Source organism: Ctenopharyngodon idella, chromosome 20 (genome assembly GCF_019924925.1).
Source record: "Ctenopharyngodon idella isolate HZGC_01 chromosome 20, HZGC01, whole genome shotgun sequence".
In the NCBI taxonomy this organism is placed as follows: Eukaryota; Metazoa; Chordata; class Actinopteri; order Cypriniformes; family Xenocyprididae; genus Ctenopharyngodon; species Ctenopharyngodon idella.
In genome coordinates, this window is record NC_067239.1 from 26,942,240 (window position 1) to 26,957,525 (window position 15,286).

The 15,286-nt window shown below is 36.0% G+C and overlaps 1 protein-coding gene and 1 long non-coding RNA gene across 3 annotated transcripts in view; both read right to left on the minus strand.

Annotated features, from left to right (window-relative positions):
* Window positions 1–12,421, minus strand: part of LOC127501838 (dehydrodolichyl diphosphate synthase complex subunit nus1) — a 111,980-nt gene extending 99,559 nt beyond the window's left edge. The window contains exons 1-5 of one of the 2 annotated variants that reach the window (XM_051874069.1): window positions 11,871–12,414; window positions 10,914–11,045; window positions 9,561–9,713; window positions 7,699–7,798; window positions 2,801–4,010 (exon numbers count right to left, since the gene is read on the minus strand). In XM_051874069.1, the coding sequence (XP_051730029.1) occupies window positions 3,920–4,010; window positions 7,699–7,798; window positions 9,561–9,713; window positions 10,914–11,045; window positions 11,871–12,219 (825 nt within the window). In that variant the 5' untranslated portion in view covers window positions 12,220–12,414 and the 3' untranslated portion in view covers window positions 2,801–3,919. Of the gene's footprint in view, window positions 1–2,800; window positions 4,011–7,698; window positions 7,799–9,560; window positions 9,714–10,913; window positions 11,046–11,870 lie in introns of those variants that run through there. The other variant, XM_051874067.1, reaches the window with a different exon arrangement.
* Window positions 12,422–12,898: 477 nt separating this feature from the next.
* LOC127501841 (uncharacterized) lies at window positions 12,899–14,755 on the minus strand. Its single transcript, XR_007926733.1, has 2 exons — window positions 14,618–14,755; window positions 12,899–14,442 (listed from the first exon to the last, which is right to left on the minus strand). It is a non-coding gene; the product is annotated as an uncharacterized LOC127501841 (long non-coding RNA).
* Window positions 14,756–15,286: the final 531 nt, after the last annotated feature.

Below are 15,286 nucleotides of genomic sequence, written 5' to 3' on the forward strand. Positions count from 1 at the left end.
CACAGGTAGGTCACAACAATTTGTTCTTCAGATACTCGCAAACATCTTCACAAACTTATTCTCAGAAGATTCCCTCAATGCAGCTTTCATTAGTTAAAAGTTGTCATGTATTTTTCACGTTCAGCAACTCATATGAAATTATTCAAATGAAACTCACACTTTTATTTACTCTTTAGAGACACAGAAGACGGAGAGAAACTAGATTCTAAGAGGCTTAAGGCAATGAACCCATCTTGCTTGCAACTGCAGTTTGTGAACCACAGGCACTGACTGATTGTGAATCCACATATAAAAAAAAAATATATTAAAAGAAATCAGTGATATGAAAATTAGCAATAAATAAATATGGAAAAGCTTTTCCAAATAAAACTTGTAATACATTAAAGATGATGAGGGACATGTAAGACTGAATTAGTTTGTACATTTCAAACTGCATCGAAAATCTAAAGCCTCGGAGCCAAATCTATGCTAATTTACAGCGTTATTGCGTCCTCCTGAGGCGGACATGCTTTTAAAAATGCAACCCGAGGTATTTTCACTCCCAGCAACAATCCATAATGAAACTTCTATGGAACATGGGAATATAAAAAGCAGATTTTAGTAACTCTGCACTAGTTGGCTGTAGATTTGAGTAATAGATATTGAACAAACAAATGAAGTCCAGTACTGGTATTGTACTTCTCAAAATAGCCATTTTCACAGTCTTTTACCTCAAAAAGAGGAGTAAATGACACCTGACAGAATCCATGAATAAGTCTCGGGATGTAATGGGTGGCTCAGATGTTCATAACACCTCCTGTCCTCCCTGACCTATATGTGTGAACTACTTCAGAAGTGGCATTTTTGGACATGGAGGTGTTTAATAAGAACAGGAGGAATGTATGACCCCTATCCTTCAGCTCTGATGTTACATCTACCACTTATAAATAGGAATTTAAAGTGACAGTTCACCCCAAAAAAGTAAAGGCATATTACTCAACCCCATGCCTTTGAAACGCACTTAACTTACTTTGTTCCGCTGAACAGCAATGAGTTATTTATTGTATGAAGTTCAAGCTTCTCTTTTGCATATAACTGAAGTGGATGGTGACCACAGATGTCAGGATTTCCCATTTTGAAAAACAATTTGTGTTCCTCACACAAGCTATTGTATGGCTTTAGACAAATCGGAATATATATAGTGATGGAGTCATAGACTACAGGTATTTTTTTGCCCTATAGTCGCAAGTTCCAATGAACTCTGTTGATAATGATGAAATTTGCGACCATAGTTGGCTTTGGGAGACGCCCCCCAGTCAACATCCATTTCCACTGTATTGACAAAAGCAGTTCAGATATTCTGGTCAACTTCTCCTTTTGTGTTTTACAGAAGACAGTTAGTCATACAAGTTTGAAACAACATAAGAGCAAGTAAATTACAATATTTTTAAATAAACCACTCCTTCCAAAAGTTTACCACAAAAAAAAACAACAACAAAAAAACAATGTTGCCTTTGGTTGTCACCCCTGGCTTTAGATTTTTTAACAGCTAACTTAGTTAACATATTGGGATGCACCGATATTACAATTCTGGCTGTAATTCTTTTCTTGTTATGGTCGATAAGTGGTATAAATATTCTATAATATTTTGTTTAAATAAAATTCAACACAAAACATTAAAATTCAACCGTTTTAAAAGCTTCAAGTGAATTTTAGCATAACTTTATATGGAAAAAGTGATTTTCATTTTGAGATTGGTTAAAAATTACATTTTACATTGTTATTAAATTATTAGTGCTTTTAAAGATTCATTTTTGGTGTGCATTATATAACACAAATCACATTTTTATAATAGTGGAAGTGCACACACAAATAAATATCCAATATCGGTTGATACTGGTTTAAAAAAAACTGATATGATTGCGCTATATCATGCATCCCTAGTAAAACTACTGTTTAAAAGCTTTGGGGTCAGTAAAATTGTTTTACTTTTAATATTTCTTTTAATCAAGGATGAGTTAATTTGATGAAAAGTGACAGTAAAGACATTTACAATGTTACAAAAAAAATTCCATTTCAAATAAATGCTTTTCTTTTTTGTGAAGCATCCTGTATATGTATATAAAAAAAAAAATTATTATCATGGTTTCCACAAAAATATTAAGCAACACAACTGTTTTTATCATTGATAATTATAAGAAATGTTTCTTGAGCAGCAAATCAGCATATTAGAATGATTTCTGAAGGATCATGTGACACTGAAGACTGATGCTGAAATTTCAGCTTTGCCATCGCAGGAATAAATTACATTTTAAAACATTAAAACAGAAAATAGTCATTTTAAATTGCAATATTATTTAACAATATTACTGTTTTTACTGTATTATTGATCAAATGAATGCAGCCTTTGAGAGCTTTTAAAAATATTTTTTTAAAAATCTTATCAACCCCAAACATTTGAACAGAATTGTATGTGAACAATATGAACAAAAAGCTGAATTACCGAAGAAGAAATATTTATAGAGTAGCCAATACCGCAGTACAGTTCCTGTGACTGGTAAAGCATGTGGCTCGAAACGCCAATGTCATGAGTTCAATTCCCAGGGAGCATAGTGATAAAATATATAGCCTGAAATCAAGTCACTTTAGATAAAAGTGCCAGCCAGATGAAGAACTGTCAGATGAAATTCAAGTTAAGAGAAAAATACACACACCAGTCAGAAGCAGGAAGTGTCAGAACGAAGCTGCAACAAAAAATCATTCTTCTTTTCATGTCGACTCCACTGCGGAAGAATCAATGCCACTCTCAGTACGACTACTGTTAAAGGATTTCAGTAACGTTTATTGTACATTCACACTGGACACTAGCAAACAAACCCTTCCAATGGCAACCAGTGAATTACACATTTAAGACTTTTTCATAGGGGCCTTGAATGATGACAAGCCTGTGGCATTTTGTGAAAGAAAAATCACGGATCTCACGAAATATTAATATGCAACATTTCTGATCCATAGAGATATCGACTGAGAAAAACAGCAGACTTCTGAATGAAACAATATTTACTGATGACAAATAAAAATCAAATAAAAACATAATTAGCGCCACAAGCCATTACAAACAGCGAGAGCTTTCGGAGGGGTGACAATGTAGAGCAATCAATTTACGCACTTAGAATTACAAACTTCAGGGTTTACTGCTAATTAGTGCCATTTGTGGCATGCACGCGCACATTCAAACAACACAATTACAAACAAACAACCATTTACAGCGCGCTTGGAAAGCCTTCATGGGAGCATGAAGTTGCAATAAGACAGACTGGGCATGCAGAAGATTCGTCGACTGGAAAACCCTCGCAAGTTTGCACCATCTGAAAGCAGCTGTGCAACTAGAGGCGCATTTAATTGGATAGTTCACCAAGAGTACATTATTCTGCTTCCCTCTGAAACGGCTCAAAAGTCACGCTGTGACAGACGGACGACTGTATGCAACTTCTGTAGAGTTCAGTGCACTGGCACAGACTGCCATCATTCGAATGTGTCCAGAGATATGGCAAAGGAAAAGAGTGACGGTAAAATTACACCATATGGCTAACCATGTTTCCTTTCATGTTCTTCGCGACCGGCTTGCTGGTGGGCGTTACTTAGGGCAGCGCTCGTGTCCTTTTCTGAGTGTAGTTACTCACGGGAGACTCACACATACACAAACATACAAGCATAATCACACACACATACACACAGGAGACGCCCAGCAGGCCTTGGCGGAGAGGAGCAGAGATGATCCGGGCGGAGAAGAGCAGCAGCAGCGTGTTGCTGGCGCTGAGGCTCCAGTGCTTGTACTGTAAACATGAAGAGAGGGATGAACCCTCTCCATCCCCTCTCACTCGTTCAGTTCCTTCTCTGTGCGGACCCAGTCCCAGTTACGCTCTCTGCATGCTGTTCCTCACTTGCCCAGCCGCTGCTCACACACCGCATAGCACTGCAGAGCACCGAACAGGTCGTCGTAAGAGACGTTTATGTGGGATGGCATTGAGCTACAGGTGGAGAAGACAGAAAAATGGAGATAGAATAAATACTTTAGCAACACCAGTTAAAAAAAAATATTTGGTCCCAAAAGAACTGTTATACAATTGTTTTTGTTTTTTTTAGTTTTAATAAAACAGGTTAAATGTGTTTTTGTGTTTGGAAAAAAAAATACAAAAAAATTTCTCTATATATATGTTTCTTATGTACAGTACCATTCAAAAGTTTGGATTTGTACGTTTTTTTTTAAATGTTTTTGAAAAAAGTCTCACCAAAGATGAATTTATTTGATCAAAAATACAATAAAATAGTAATATTGTATAATATTATTACAATTTAAAAATAACTGTTTTCTATTTTAATATATTTCAAAATGTAATTTATTTCTGTGATGCAAAGCTGTATTTTCAGCATCATTCCTCCAGTCTTCAGTGTCACATGATCCTTCAGAAATCATTCTAATAATATGCTGATTTGCTGCTCAAGAAATGCTACTTATTATTATCAATGTTGAAAACAGTTGTGCTGCTTATTATGTTTGTGGAAACAATTTTTTCAGGATTCTTTGATATATTAATTAAAAAAAAAACAAAAAAAAAAACAGCATTTATTTGAAAAAAAAATTGAAAACGTTATACTTTGTTTTTTTTCCCGCTGAATAAAAGTACTAATTTTTTTGAAGAAAAAAAAAAAAAAAAACTTGTATGGCAGCATATACAGGTGCTGGTCATATAATTAGAATATCATCAAAAAGTTGATTTGTTTCACTAATTCCATTCAAAAAGTGAAACTTGTATATTATATTCATTCATTACATGCAGACTGATATATTTCAAATGTTTATTTCTTTTAATTTTGATGATTATAACTGACAACTAAGGAAAATTCCAAATTCAATATCTCAGAAAATTAGAATATTGTAAAAAGGTTCAATATTGAAGACACCTGGTACCACACTCTAATCAGCTAATTAACTCAAAACACCTGCAAAGGCCTTTAAATGGTCTCTCAGTCTAGTTCTGTAGGCTACACCATCATGGGGAAGACTGCTGACTTGACAGTTGTCCAAAAGACGACCATTGACACCTTGCACAAGGAGGGCAAGACACAAAAGGTCATTGCAAAAGAGGCTGGCTGTTCACAGAGCTCTGTGTCCAAGCACATTAATAGAGAGGCGAAGGGAAGGAAAAGATGTGGTAGAAAAAAAGTGTACAAGCAATAGGGATAACCGCACCCTGGAGAGGATTGTGAAACAAAACCCATTCAAAAATGTGGGGGAGATTCACAAAGAGTGGACTGCAGCTGGAGTCAGTGCTTCAAGAACCACTACGCACAGACGTATGCAAGACATGGGTTTCAGCTGTCGCATTCCTTGTGTCAAGCCACTCTTGAACAACAGACAGCGTCAGAAGCTTCTCGCCTGGGCTAAAGACAAAAAGGACTGGACTGCTGCTGAGTGGTCCAAAGTTATGTTCCCTGATGAAAGTAAATTTTGCATTTCCTTTGGAAATCAGGGTCCCAGAGTCTGGAGGAAGAGAGGAGAGGCACACAATCCACGTTGCTTGAGGTCCAGTGTAAAGTTTCCACAGTCAGTGATGGTTTGGGGAGCCATGTCATCTGCTGGTGTTGGTCCACTGTGTTTTCTGAGGTCCAAGGTCAACGCAGCCGTATACCAGGAAGTTTTAGAGCACTTCATGCTTCCTGCTGCTGACCAACTTAATGGAGATGCAGATTTCATTTTCCAACAGGACTTGGCACCTGCACACAGTGCCAAAGCTACTAGTACCTGGTTTAAGGACCATGGTATCCCTGTTCTTAATTGGCCAGCAAACTCACCTGACCTTAACCCTATAGAAAATCTATGGGGTATTGTGAAGAGGAAGATGCGATATGCCAGACCCAACAATGCAGAAGAGCTGAAGGCCACTATCAGAGCAACATGGGCTCTTATAACTCCTGAGCAGTGCCACAGACTGATCGACTCCATGCCACGCCGCATTGCTGCAGTAATTCAGGCAAAAGGAGCCCCAACTAAGTATTGAGTGCTGTACATGCTCATACTTTTCATGTTCATACTTTTCAGTTGGCCAAGATTTCTAAAAATCCTTTCTTTGTATTGGTCTTAAGTAATATTCTAATTTTCTGAGATACTGAAATTGGGATTTTCCTTAGTTGTCAGTTATAATCATCAAAATTAAAAGAAATAAACATTTGAAATATATCAGTCTGTGTGTAATGAATGAATATAATATACAAGTTTCACTTTTTGAATGGAATTATTGAAATAAATCAACTTTTTGATGTTATTCTAATTATATGACCAGCACCTGTACTTAAGTGAATTACATAATTTCTGTAATTTCCAAATGTGCCCTTTTAATTTTAGTGGAATGAACATGATTAGATGTGGTTGGACTATATTAGTTTCCTCAGGGTAACTGAGCTGATAATCAGAAGCTAGCTAATTACATAAATGAAATGTAGATGCATAATTATAAATCAATTGTGTGTAATCACTTAAACTTTTGATAAAATCAAAATATAATTTTATTTAGTGCAACAGCCCTGATTAACAGTCTACAGATGTGATATCAGGCACCAAACAAACACCGTTCAAGGCTTATAAGACTGAATCAGTCATGACACACAGAAGGGAAACTAAACAGATGATCAAGTTTGCTAATAATGCAGTGAAACAGCACAGTGCCACACTGCCCTCTAGTGAAACACAAACAAATAACAGTGTTGAACAATGCAAATTCACGGATAGCTTGACTCAGACTTTTTTCTTAAGTATCTTTTAATAATATAATATAATATATGAGATTGTGCAAATATTACTAAAAAGGAAAATTCATTCAAATTGTTTCTCACATTGAAGCTGAGTGGGGGAAAAAAGACAACATTTATATTCTTTTACTTTTAAAATTCACTAATTCCTTGATTTTTTTTTTTTTTTTCACCTTTTTAAATTGCTGGTAGACTGACAAGGGTTTTTAAATAGCATATATAATTTACGTTGACATAATGCATACAAACCTGCATTAAAATTTACTAAAAACAAATGAGTATACAGACCTACTGAAATTAAATGGAACACTTATTTTACACAACATTTTCTGAACTCAACTCAAAATTGTAAAAAATGAAAACATTAAATGCATTCTTCATTGGACAATTAGACAGAAACTGCCATTTAAAACAGTTTAAAATGGAGCATGTCAGACTTCAAGGCAGTACAGTGATGATGGTTGCATGATGCAATGCGGTGCAAGTCCATATGTGTGCAGTGATCTCACAGAGCTGTACAAGTCATCACGCACGCTTGGAAAGTTTCCAGAGATAAGTGTGCCAGCGTAGACAGGTTTAGTTGTTAATCTTTCCTGATAATCTCTCAAAAGGATTCAAGTGAACTCTCCAGGCAAAACGCCACCGTACACACTCATACATAACAAACATGTGAACTCAATTATGTCCAAGCACACACTCTATGCTACCAATCCCACGATATCCCTCTCACAAAAAAAGAAAAATATTTCTTTGTTGTACAGTTTTCCGAAATCCTAAATTGACTATTTATTTCTAGGTTTAAATTTAATTTTAAATTCGAGTTTTTCAATGTGGACTCAAGAACTTCAAGACCTTGCCTGTATTCTGTACAGTTTGTGCTGAAATCCATCCATATATAAACATACTCACATAATCTCTGTTAGTCTGATGTGCCAGGGAAGAAAACCAAGTGTGCTTTCCACAGGACCGAACTTCAGCACCAGGTCTGGGTCAGGTATGTTCTTCGACTCTGCATGAAAGAAAAAAAACAGTCATCAGTGGAACGGAAAAACAGCTCTTTGAGCCCGAGGGGCTTCTGAAGATGAATAATGATAACACTACAGGCTCTTCTGGTAACAAATGATCTTGGAGACCATAGTAAAATCGGATCATGACTCCCAGAATCGGATTGGATCATGAGGTGCCTAAAGATTCCCGCCACTAAGGATGAGTGAGCTCAGCGAGCTTCAATAACAGAGCAGCGGTGATGCAAATTTTGTTGCAATCAGAGGTTGTGCTATAAATATTCGCCTTCACTCTGATTCAACTGAACTCATGTTTATTTCTATAGCGTTTTTCACAATGCATATAGTTTCTAAGCATCTTTGCAGAAAATGCATGTTTCTGCATTACAATTAAGAGTAATCTGATGGCTGGAGTTGATAATTTTCCATTCTGTCCCTTGTAATCTGACATTATCATGTTCCAGATATATCTCCCATTTCTGTAAGCAGACTTTGGTTTGATACATCCAATAATATTGCAATTATTATAAATAATATTAAATAACAATGTAAATATTATATTTATATAAATATCTAGTAATGATATTTAATATTAATCATAATTTATATTATTAAATTAAGTATTATTGTCCAATATTTACATATTAAAATGTCAATTCAGTGACAAGAATGAGTTATATTTAATTGATTCAGTCAAAAAAACAATTTATTTGAAAAGTCAATTTTAAATCATTGCATCTATAAAGAAATGTCAAATTACTGTGTAATTGGTCAGTAAAATACAGTAACGTTTAGTATTTTCAGTGTTTGATAACAGGTTATAGTCTTAGCAAGAGCTACATTACAGGTTTTTCTTTTTATTCTGCTCTTGTAGTTTGAAAAAGACAACAGACGTGGCAGCCTAAACAATATCCCATTAATTATTTCACTGCCCTCACAATCTCTCAAGGCATTTTGAAAACTTTACTTTGTCCCCTTTTCTTCAAATCCCTATCAGCATTCTTTACTGAAGAAGGGAAAAGTAATTGACCAGATACTGTATTTTATTTGTCAAAATAACAGAGCATTTTCAATTGTGCATCAATGTTTCTGATAGCACTCAGCAGCACCAGCACTCAGACTAACTTTATTTAATGATCTAACTTATGTTTGAGAGAGAGAGAGAGAGAGAGAGAGAGAGAGAGAAAGAAGTTTTGATGGCAGTTTCTTTTCCTCTTACCTCCCTATAATGCCTATTTAAGTAGTTTATAAGCGCAGCGCTGCTTTGTGTACAACGGGAGCCAAGAAACGCTATATCACTGCTGTTCCACAAGCACAACCTACTGTCAGAGAGTGAATTTGCTTTTCTTTTCTTTTTTTTAATTCAGTCCGTCTGCTGATTTTGTTTTGTGCGGGTATGTTTTATGCAGCATAATTTCACAAAGCTACAGTCAGATCATTCTGTTTTTGCTTTAAAATTGTGAAATGCTACATGGGTTTATCATCTTTGTTTGGATCATGATTAAAATGCAGTGGTTGCCTCTAATTTTAAATGGGTACAAATAAACAATGGCAAAAAAAAAAAAAAAAGGCAGCCATTTTCAAAATCAGCCCATTTGCTTGTAAAAAAAATAAAATAATAATAATTAAATCAGCAATCGGAATCCACCATTAAAAATCATTTTATTGGTGCATCCGTATATACATAAGACTCAATGTGGATTGTTGTTCTTTTGACTGGAATCAAATTAGAGGACTGCGCTGATGGTCAGCTGACTGACACCTCACCTCTGAGTAATGAGTCCAGCACAGTGACATCAATGTCTTTGGATGTCCTTTCCCTCTGCTCGACGGCCCTACAGAGCTGCTGGGCTGCCTGGACGATACTGAGCCGCCCATCGTCTGGAGAGAAGACCTTGACCACTGACTGACAAGATAACACTATAACAGAAAGACAGAAAAAATAGACTAAAAATATTTAAAAAGACTAAAAGACCCAGGCGATGCATGAACATAGGTCCATATTTCATTTGGAAATTGAGAAAATCAGAACAAGTGACTAAACATGAAGTCACAGTCTACTCGTTTAAGACAGACGTGCGAATAGACTGAGCTAAAAACAGCAGTCATTTCACATCTTGCGAACAAGCCCATACAAAGTTACAAAGACATTTTAATATGTTGTTGAAGATGGAAAAGTGAGGGATACAATTATCAGTCACAGATTTAGATCTAGAGTCACAGCAGTAGTTAGTGCATGTGATCATGCAGATAACAGAGGTTCGAAAAAAGCTAAATACAAAGTAAAAAAAGAATATAAAATACAGTATCATTTAAAAGTTAAGATTTTTTTATGTTACAGTCTTCAGTGTCACATGATCCTTCAGAAATCATTCTAATATGCTTATTTGGTGCTCAAGAAACATTTATTTTTATCATCATCAATGTTTAACACAGTTGTGCTGCTTAATATTCAGGATTCTTTGATGAATAGAAAGTTCAAAAGAACACCAATTGTAACAAAATAAGGTAGCTGTAATAATTCATAGTAACATTTGTTCAATTTAATGTATCCTTGCTAAATTAAAAGTATTAATTACTCCCTAACAAAAAATCTTACTGTCCCAAACTTTTAAACTGCATAAATATGTTTTCAGGGCAAAATCTGAACTACTAGTCCAACTGGATTTGAGAAAAAAGTCCTTATTCTTGAGCCCTAAAAAATATATTGAGTGTAAAACAATAAGCAAAGTGGGTTTTCCCATGTATCACTGTGTCACTCTGGATTAGGTTTCACATGGTCTTTAAGAGATGACTTGCTCAAGGCACATTTGTAAAAGTAAAACAATTTTCCTGACCTACAGAGTTTGGCAACAATGAATCCTTCCATATTAAAACTGCATAAACGTTTCTGCATTTTCACACAAAGCCTGAGGTGAATTAACCTGTGTTTCCTGACCAAAGTCATGAATACAGATGAAACAACTAATCATTATGCTCTATCACAGAGGAACATAAAGGAACAAAACCGGCAGTCATCCTAAATGAAATCTTCTGATCCAACCAGTTTGTACAGCCGTCCACCCACAGTGGGTGTCGCAAATAAAAGCAACAGTCATTTTCTCAGGTTCTGAGCCTCACCTTGATGCTCTTGTTTATCTGTACCATTCTTCAACAACTCCACTGAGTATTTGGAGCTGTCCATTCCCAAAAACTCCTGCTGTTTTTTCAGGATCTCCTCCATGAGTCTGGAGTTATTCCTCTTGAAGACACCTATGAAACAAGGGTGACAAAGAGATGATGACCCAAAGATGTCCCACACCCATTAAACATTACATTTGAGGCTAACTGAGGAATGTCAGATGAGAAAAACTAGTTGAGAACCACTGTGGCTACTCAGTTTCTTGTTAATATTACTTGTTCGATAGTGGCATAAAAAGAAAAAAGAAGGCAATTTTCTTAAAGATAAAGATTACAACAATTAAGAATCACTAATATCAACGTGATTCATCTCTGTTCACCCTTACCACACATTTGGAAGTCATAAAATCTATGTCTAAGGTTAATAAATCATATTACATACTCCCCAAGCTTCAATGAGAAATATACTGAGCTGAAAGAGACTGTTTTAAAATTGACCAGAGATATTGTAACATTATAAAGATGAGAATAAAAGTTTGAGTAATAGTTATTTCAAAACCTCCTAAAAGGTCCAAAGAAACGTATTAATGCTAATAATGGTATTATAAAGTCTAGTTTCATACTCAATATCCAAGAATAAGTCTGGTGCATGTCACAAGTGATAGATAGATAGATAGATAGATAGATAGATAGATAGAATCTGGCTATAACAAATCGTTAGTTAGTTTATATTATAAACTCTTTTTTAAGCATCTCATATAAACGAAACCATTCAACAATAACCATACTATTTGACTTCAACTTTTGCATTAATGCAATTATATCTGAACACAAAGTTCATCACTAAGACTTTAAACGTGTCGTCATGTGTGAGTGTTGAAGAAACAGCAGGTGACTGAATGCATGTGACAGCAATTCACTTCCCTTTATTCAATGCAGAATCTCTATGAGTCTTACCTTGATTATCATAAACACTGACATATGAGATGCCCACTGCCATGCACCAGACCACTAGATTGGCAATGTCAGAATAGTGTATCTCCTCCTCAGTGATCAATAACCCCACATGAAGGGGCAGCTTCTCTATCGTCCTGCCGTCGGCTCCCCAGCGAACCCGGCGGCTGGTCCGTTTGCCTATGGGTCCAGCCTTTTTCTGATTATGAAAGCCGAGGGCAAGGGGCAGTAATAATCCCACCACTGCCCGTTTCCATCTCCAGATGTGGACTCGAAACCAAGCGACCAGCGCGCGCTGAACATATAGCAGCGCGTGCAAAAACCGCCACACCATCTCATACAGTAAAGCCATGCGTATAAGTCTTTAAACGCGTTCCTACTTAAGTATGTATCAGATTTTAAGGTATACTCCTCATATTTTAAGAAATATGCGTACGTGTGGGAGGTCGCCTATCGAGAAATTAGCCATGTTGGTCACTGCCAACACCGCAGCGCGCCGGCTGCCATTTCTTCATCCTGCCAACCTTTCCACTCTGAACCTGCTGCTGTGTGACATGGAGCTCACTGATTGGACGGCTGACAGAGCGTTTGCGCGTCATTCTATCAGCTGGTCTGGGATCAGCTATGATGTCTGCCTTGGTAAGTGTTAAGGCGAGAGAAGAACTCTTGACGGCTGATTTCAGATCAACACACACACAAAAAAAATCAACACTGATTTAGGCTTGCGCGAGATGGTGCAATGTGATTGGCTGCTGTACCAGTAAATGGAATATGTGTAAATCCTATTATTTTAATAGGATTTAAAATAGCCTAGAAATATATATCTTAAATCAATACTTTCAATATTATTATTTATATATTATAAGATTTACTGTCACAAAAATAGCTTTTATGGGTCTGTTTCTTTCAAGCAAATCTGGATGCTAATGAAACGAAACAGATGAAAATCATATTTTCCAATCCAAATATAGCTGATTTTATCGTAATGTGTGTCCATTTCACTGACAGTTACCAATATTGAACAAAACAGATCAAATTTGATTGTTTATGGTTGGTTCTATAAGGGATGCCAGAAATAAAACAGGCAGAAATGCAAAGCTGTACATTGCAGTTATGTTTTGTCTTCACAGGATTACTTTTACAAATCATAATCACCATATTCCTCATTGTCTATGTGTTCAGCTTGGCTCTCTAACAAAAAATCCTTGGTCTCCTCCTCACAGATATCTTGTGCCAATTCATACACTCGCCATTCATCATCAAGAGATGCATAGACAGGCTTGCTGCAGAGATCAGGCCTGATTTCGACCTCAAGGAGTTCACAGCTGCACTGCCATGGGTTTCTATCCAAATACAGAAGTTTTATTTTTGGTAGGTTCAATGCAGGAAGAGTGGAGAGTTTGTTGTGGCGCAGATTTAACACCTGTAGTCGCCTGTGAGGCCTCAGCTCACATTTATGTATTGTGTCAATGTTGTTCCCCTTCCAAATGGACCAGTGTCTCAGGAACCCTGGTATAATAAGAATATAAAAGAATTGATTAATAAAAACAATTATTAAGAGATTCTTGAGGCATTTGGCATGACCAATAGATCATAGTATTAGATCATTTTCAGTCTAAAAAATAAATGCATAAATAAATGCATAATGCATGCATGCGTAAATACAGTACATGCATAGATGAATAAATAAATATTTGTTATAAATACATGAGATTAATTGCCATCAGGGATATTATGGTATAGTTAACTAAAACTAAAGCCATAACCATAAAAACATTAATTACTTGAAAAAAAGAACATTAACTAAAATAAAATAAAATAAAACTTGTTTTATTTCATCTAATTGGCAAGGCAACAGGGCATTAGCTTCAAAAATGTGGATGGTGTTGTTTTCCAAAGAGATGTTTATGTTGTTTCATCCCTGCTATCCGCTGAAAAGTCACTTCCTGGATATTGTTCTGTCTGCAGTCTAGCTTCTCAAGTTTAGAGGCCAATCTACTAGGCAGTATTCGTAGCTGGTTTCCAGCCAACTCGCACAGATTAGGCAGGCGAAGACCCCCATCCACTGATACTAGTCTGTTATAGCTGTTGTGCAGCTGGGACATGTAATGATTCCTCAGTAAGCAGATCTGATTCCTGTACAGATAATAGATAGTTGCAGTGAGAAGAAGAATGTTGATGAAATTCAGGAGATCCTATTGCTTCCCATGCTATAAGCAAATTTAGAAAGGGCAACCTGGGGTGCAATGTATTGGCTTAATTTTATTTCCATCTAGGTAAAGACACTCAAGCTTTTCGTTGTTTGCACGCAAGGTGCTAATCTGGTTATTCTGGAGGTTCAGGACCCGCAGCTTCTTGAGGCCCTCCAGGAATGACTCTTGCAGGCTTTGTATCCTGTTGTGGCCCAAATGGAGGATCTCAAGGCCAGAGGGCAGGCCACAGGGAAGCTGTCTCAAATTTTTTTTTTTTTTTTTGAAAGTTTAGTTCTTAACAACATGTGAGATCTGAAGACATTGGAGCCAATCTGCTCAACCCCACCAGAAAACAGAACTATGTCTTCGTCTTATAACAGGCTCTGAAAATGAATAAGTAACAACAACAAAAATTTAATTAGAGAAAAATCACATAGCACAAAAACGTAAAAAAGCATGAAAATAAGAGAACCAATGAAACAAATGTTGATTGTGGAGTAAGACACACACACAGAATAATGCAGAATATCATCATTATGAGAAAACAGCTTCACAAACCTCTGTGCTGATGCAGCATTTTGAGTGTACAAGGAGTAAATAGCCAGAATCATGCTCGTGAGAATTAGACAACTCTGCTTTATCTAGAACAATGGCTGAGATCATTATCTTGCTTAGAAAACAAAATTCAAAACCAGCAAGGAACTGACATATCAGCAATAAGATTGTCCTGCCTGTTTGCAAATGTAAGAAACTTGCTGATAAATTATTTACAACCTGTTCTGTTAAACGTGCATTTTTTCTGTATACATCTTTAAAACCTAACATGCTGTTATATTTTGAACTATTAGTCTAAACTATTAATTAAACATTTTTGAAACTTAATTCTTTAATTTGTCTTCAGGATCTTAATGCCCTGGAAATATGTATATTAGGCCTACAATGTCTGTCTTTAAATAAGCTAAAATAAAAAATAATAAATGAATGAATAAAGGAATGGTTTGAGCTGCAAAGAATTGCAAATAGTAATTATTGCACATCTTTCTTGAGATGTGCCAGCTATAAGTTTTATGTCTGTTTATTTGTGTGAAAACCTTACTGTACCATAATCGATTATATTAACAGTGTGTAATTAGTTTGAATGCTTTTTCTAAATGCTATTTAATGACAATACTGTTAATTATTAATTTTCATTATTTCATCATAATTTTCTCTAAATCACGCGTAGGG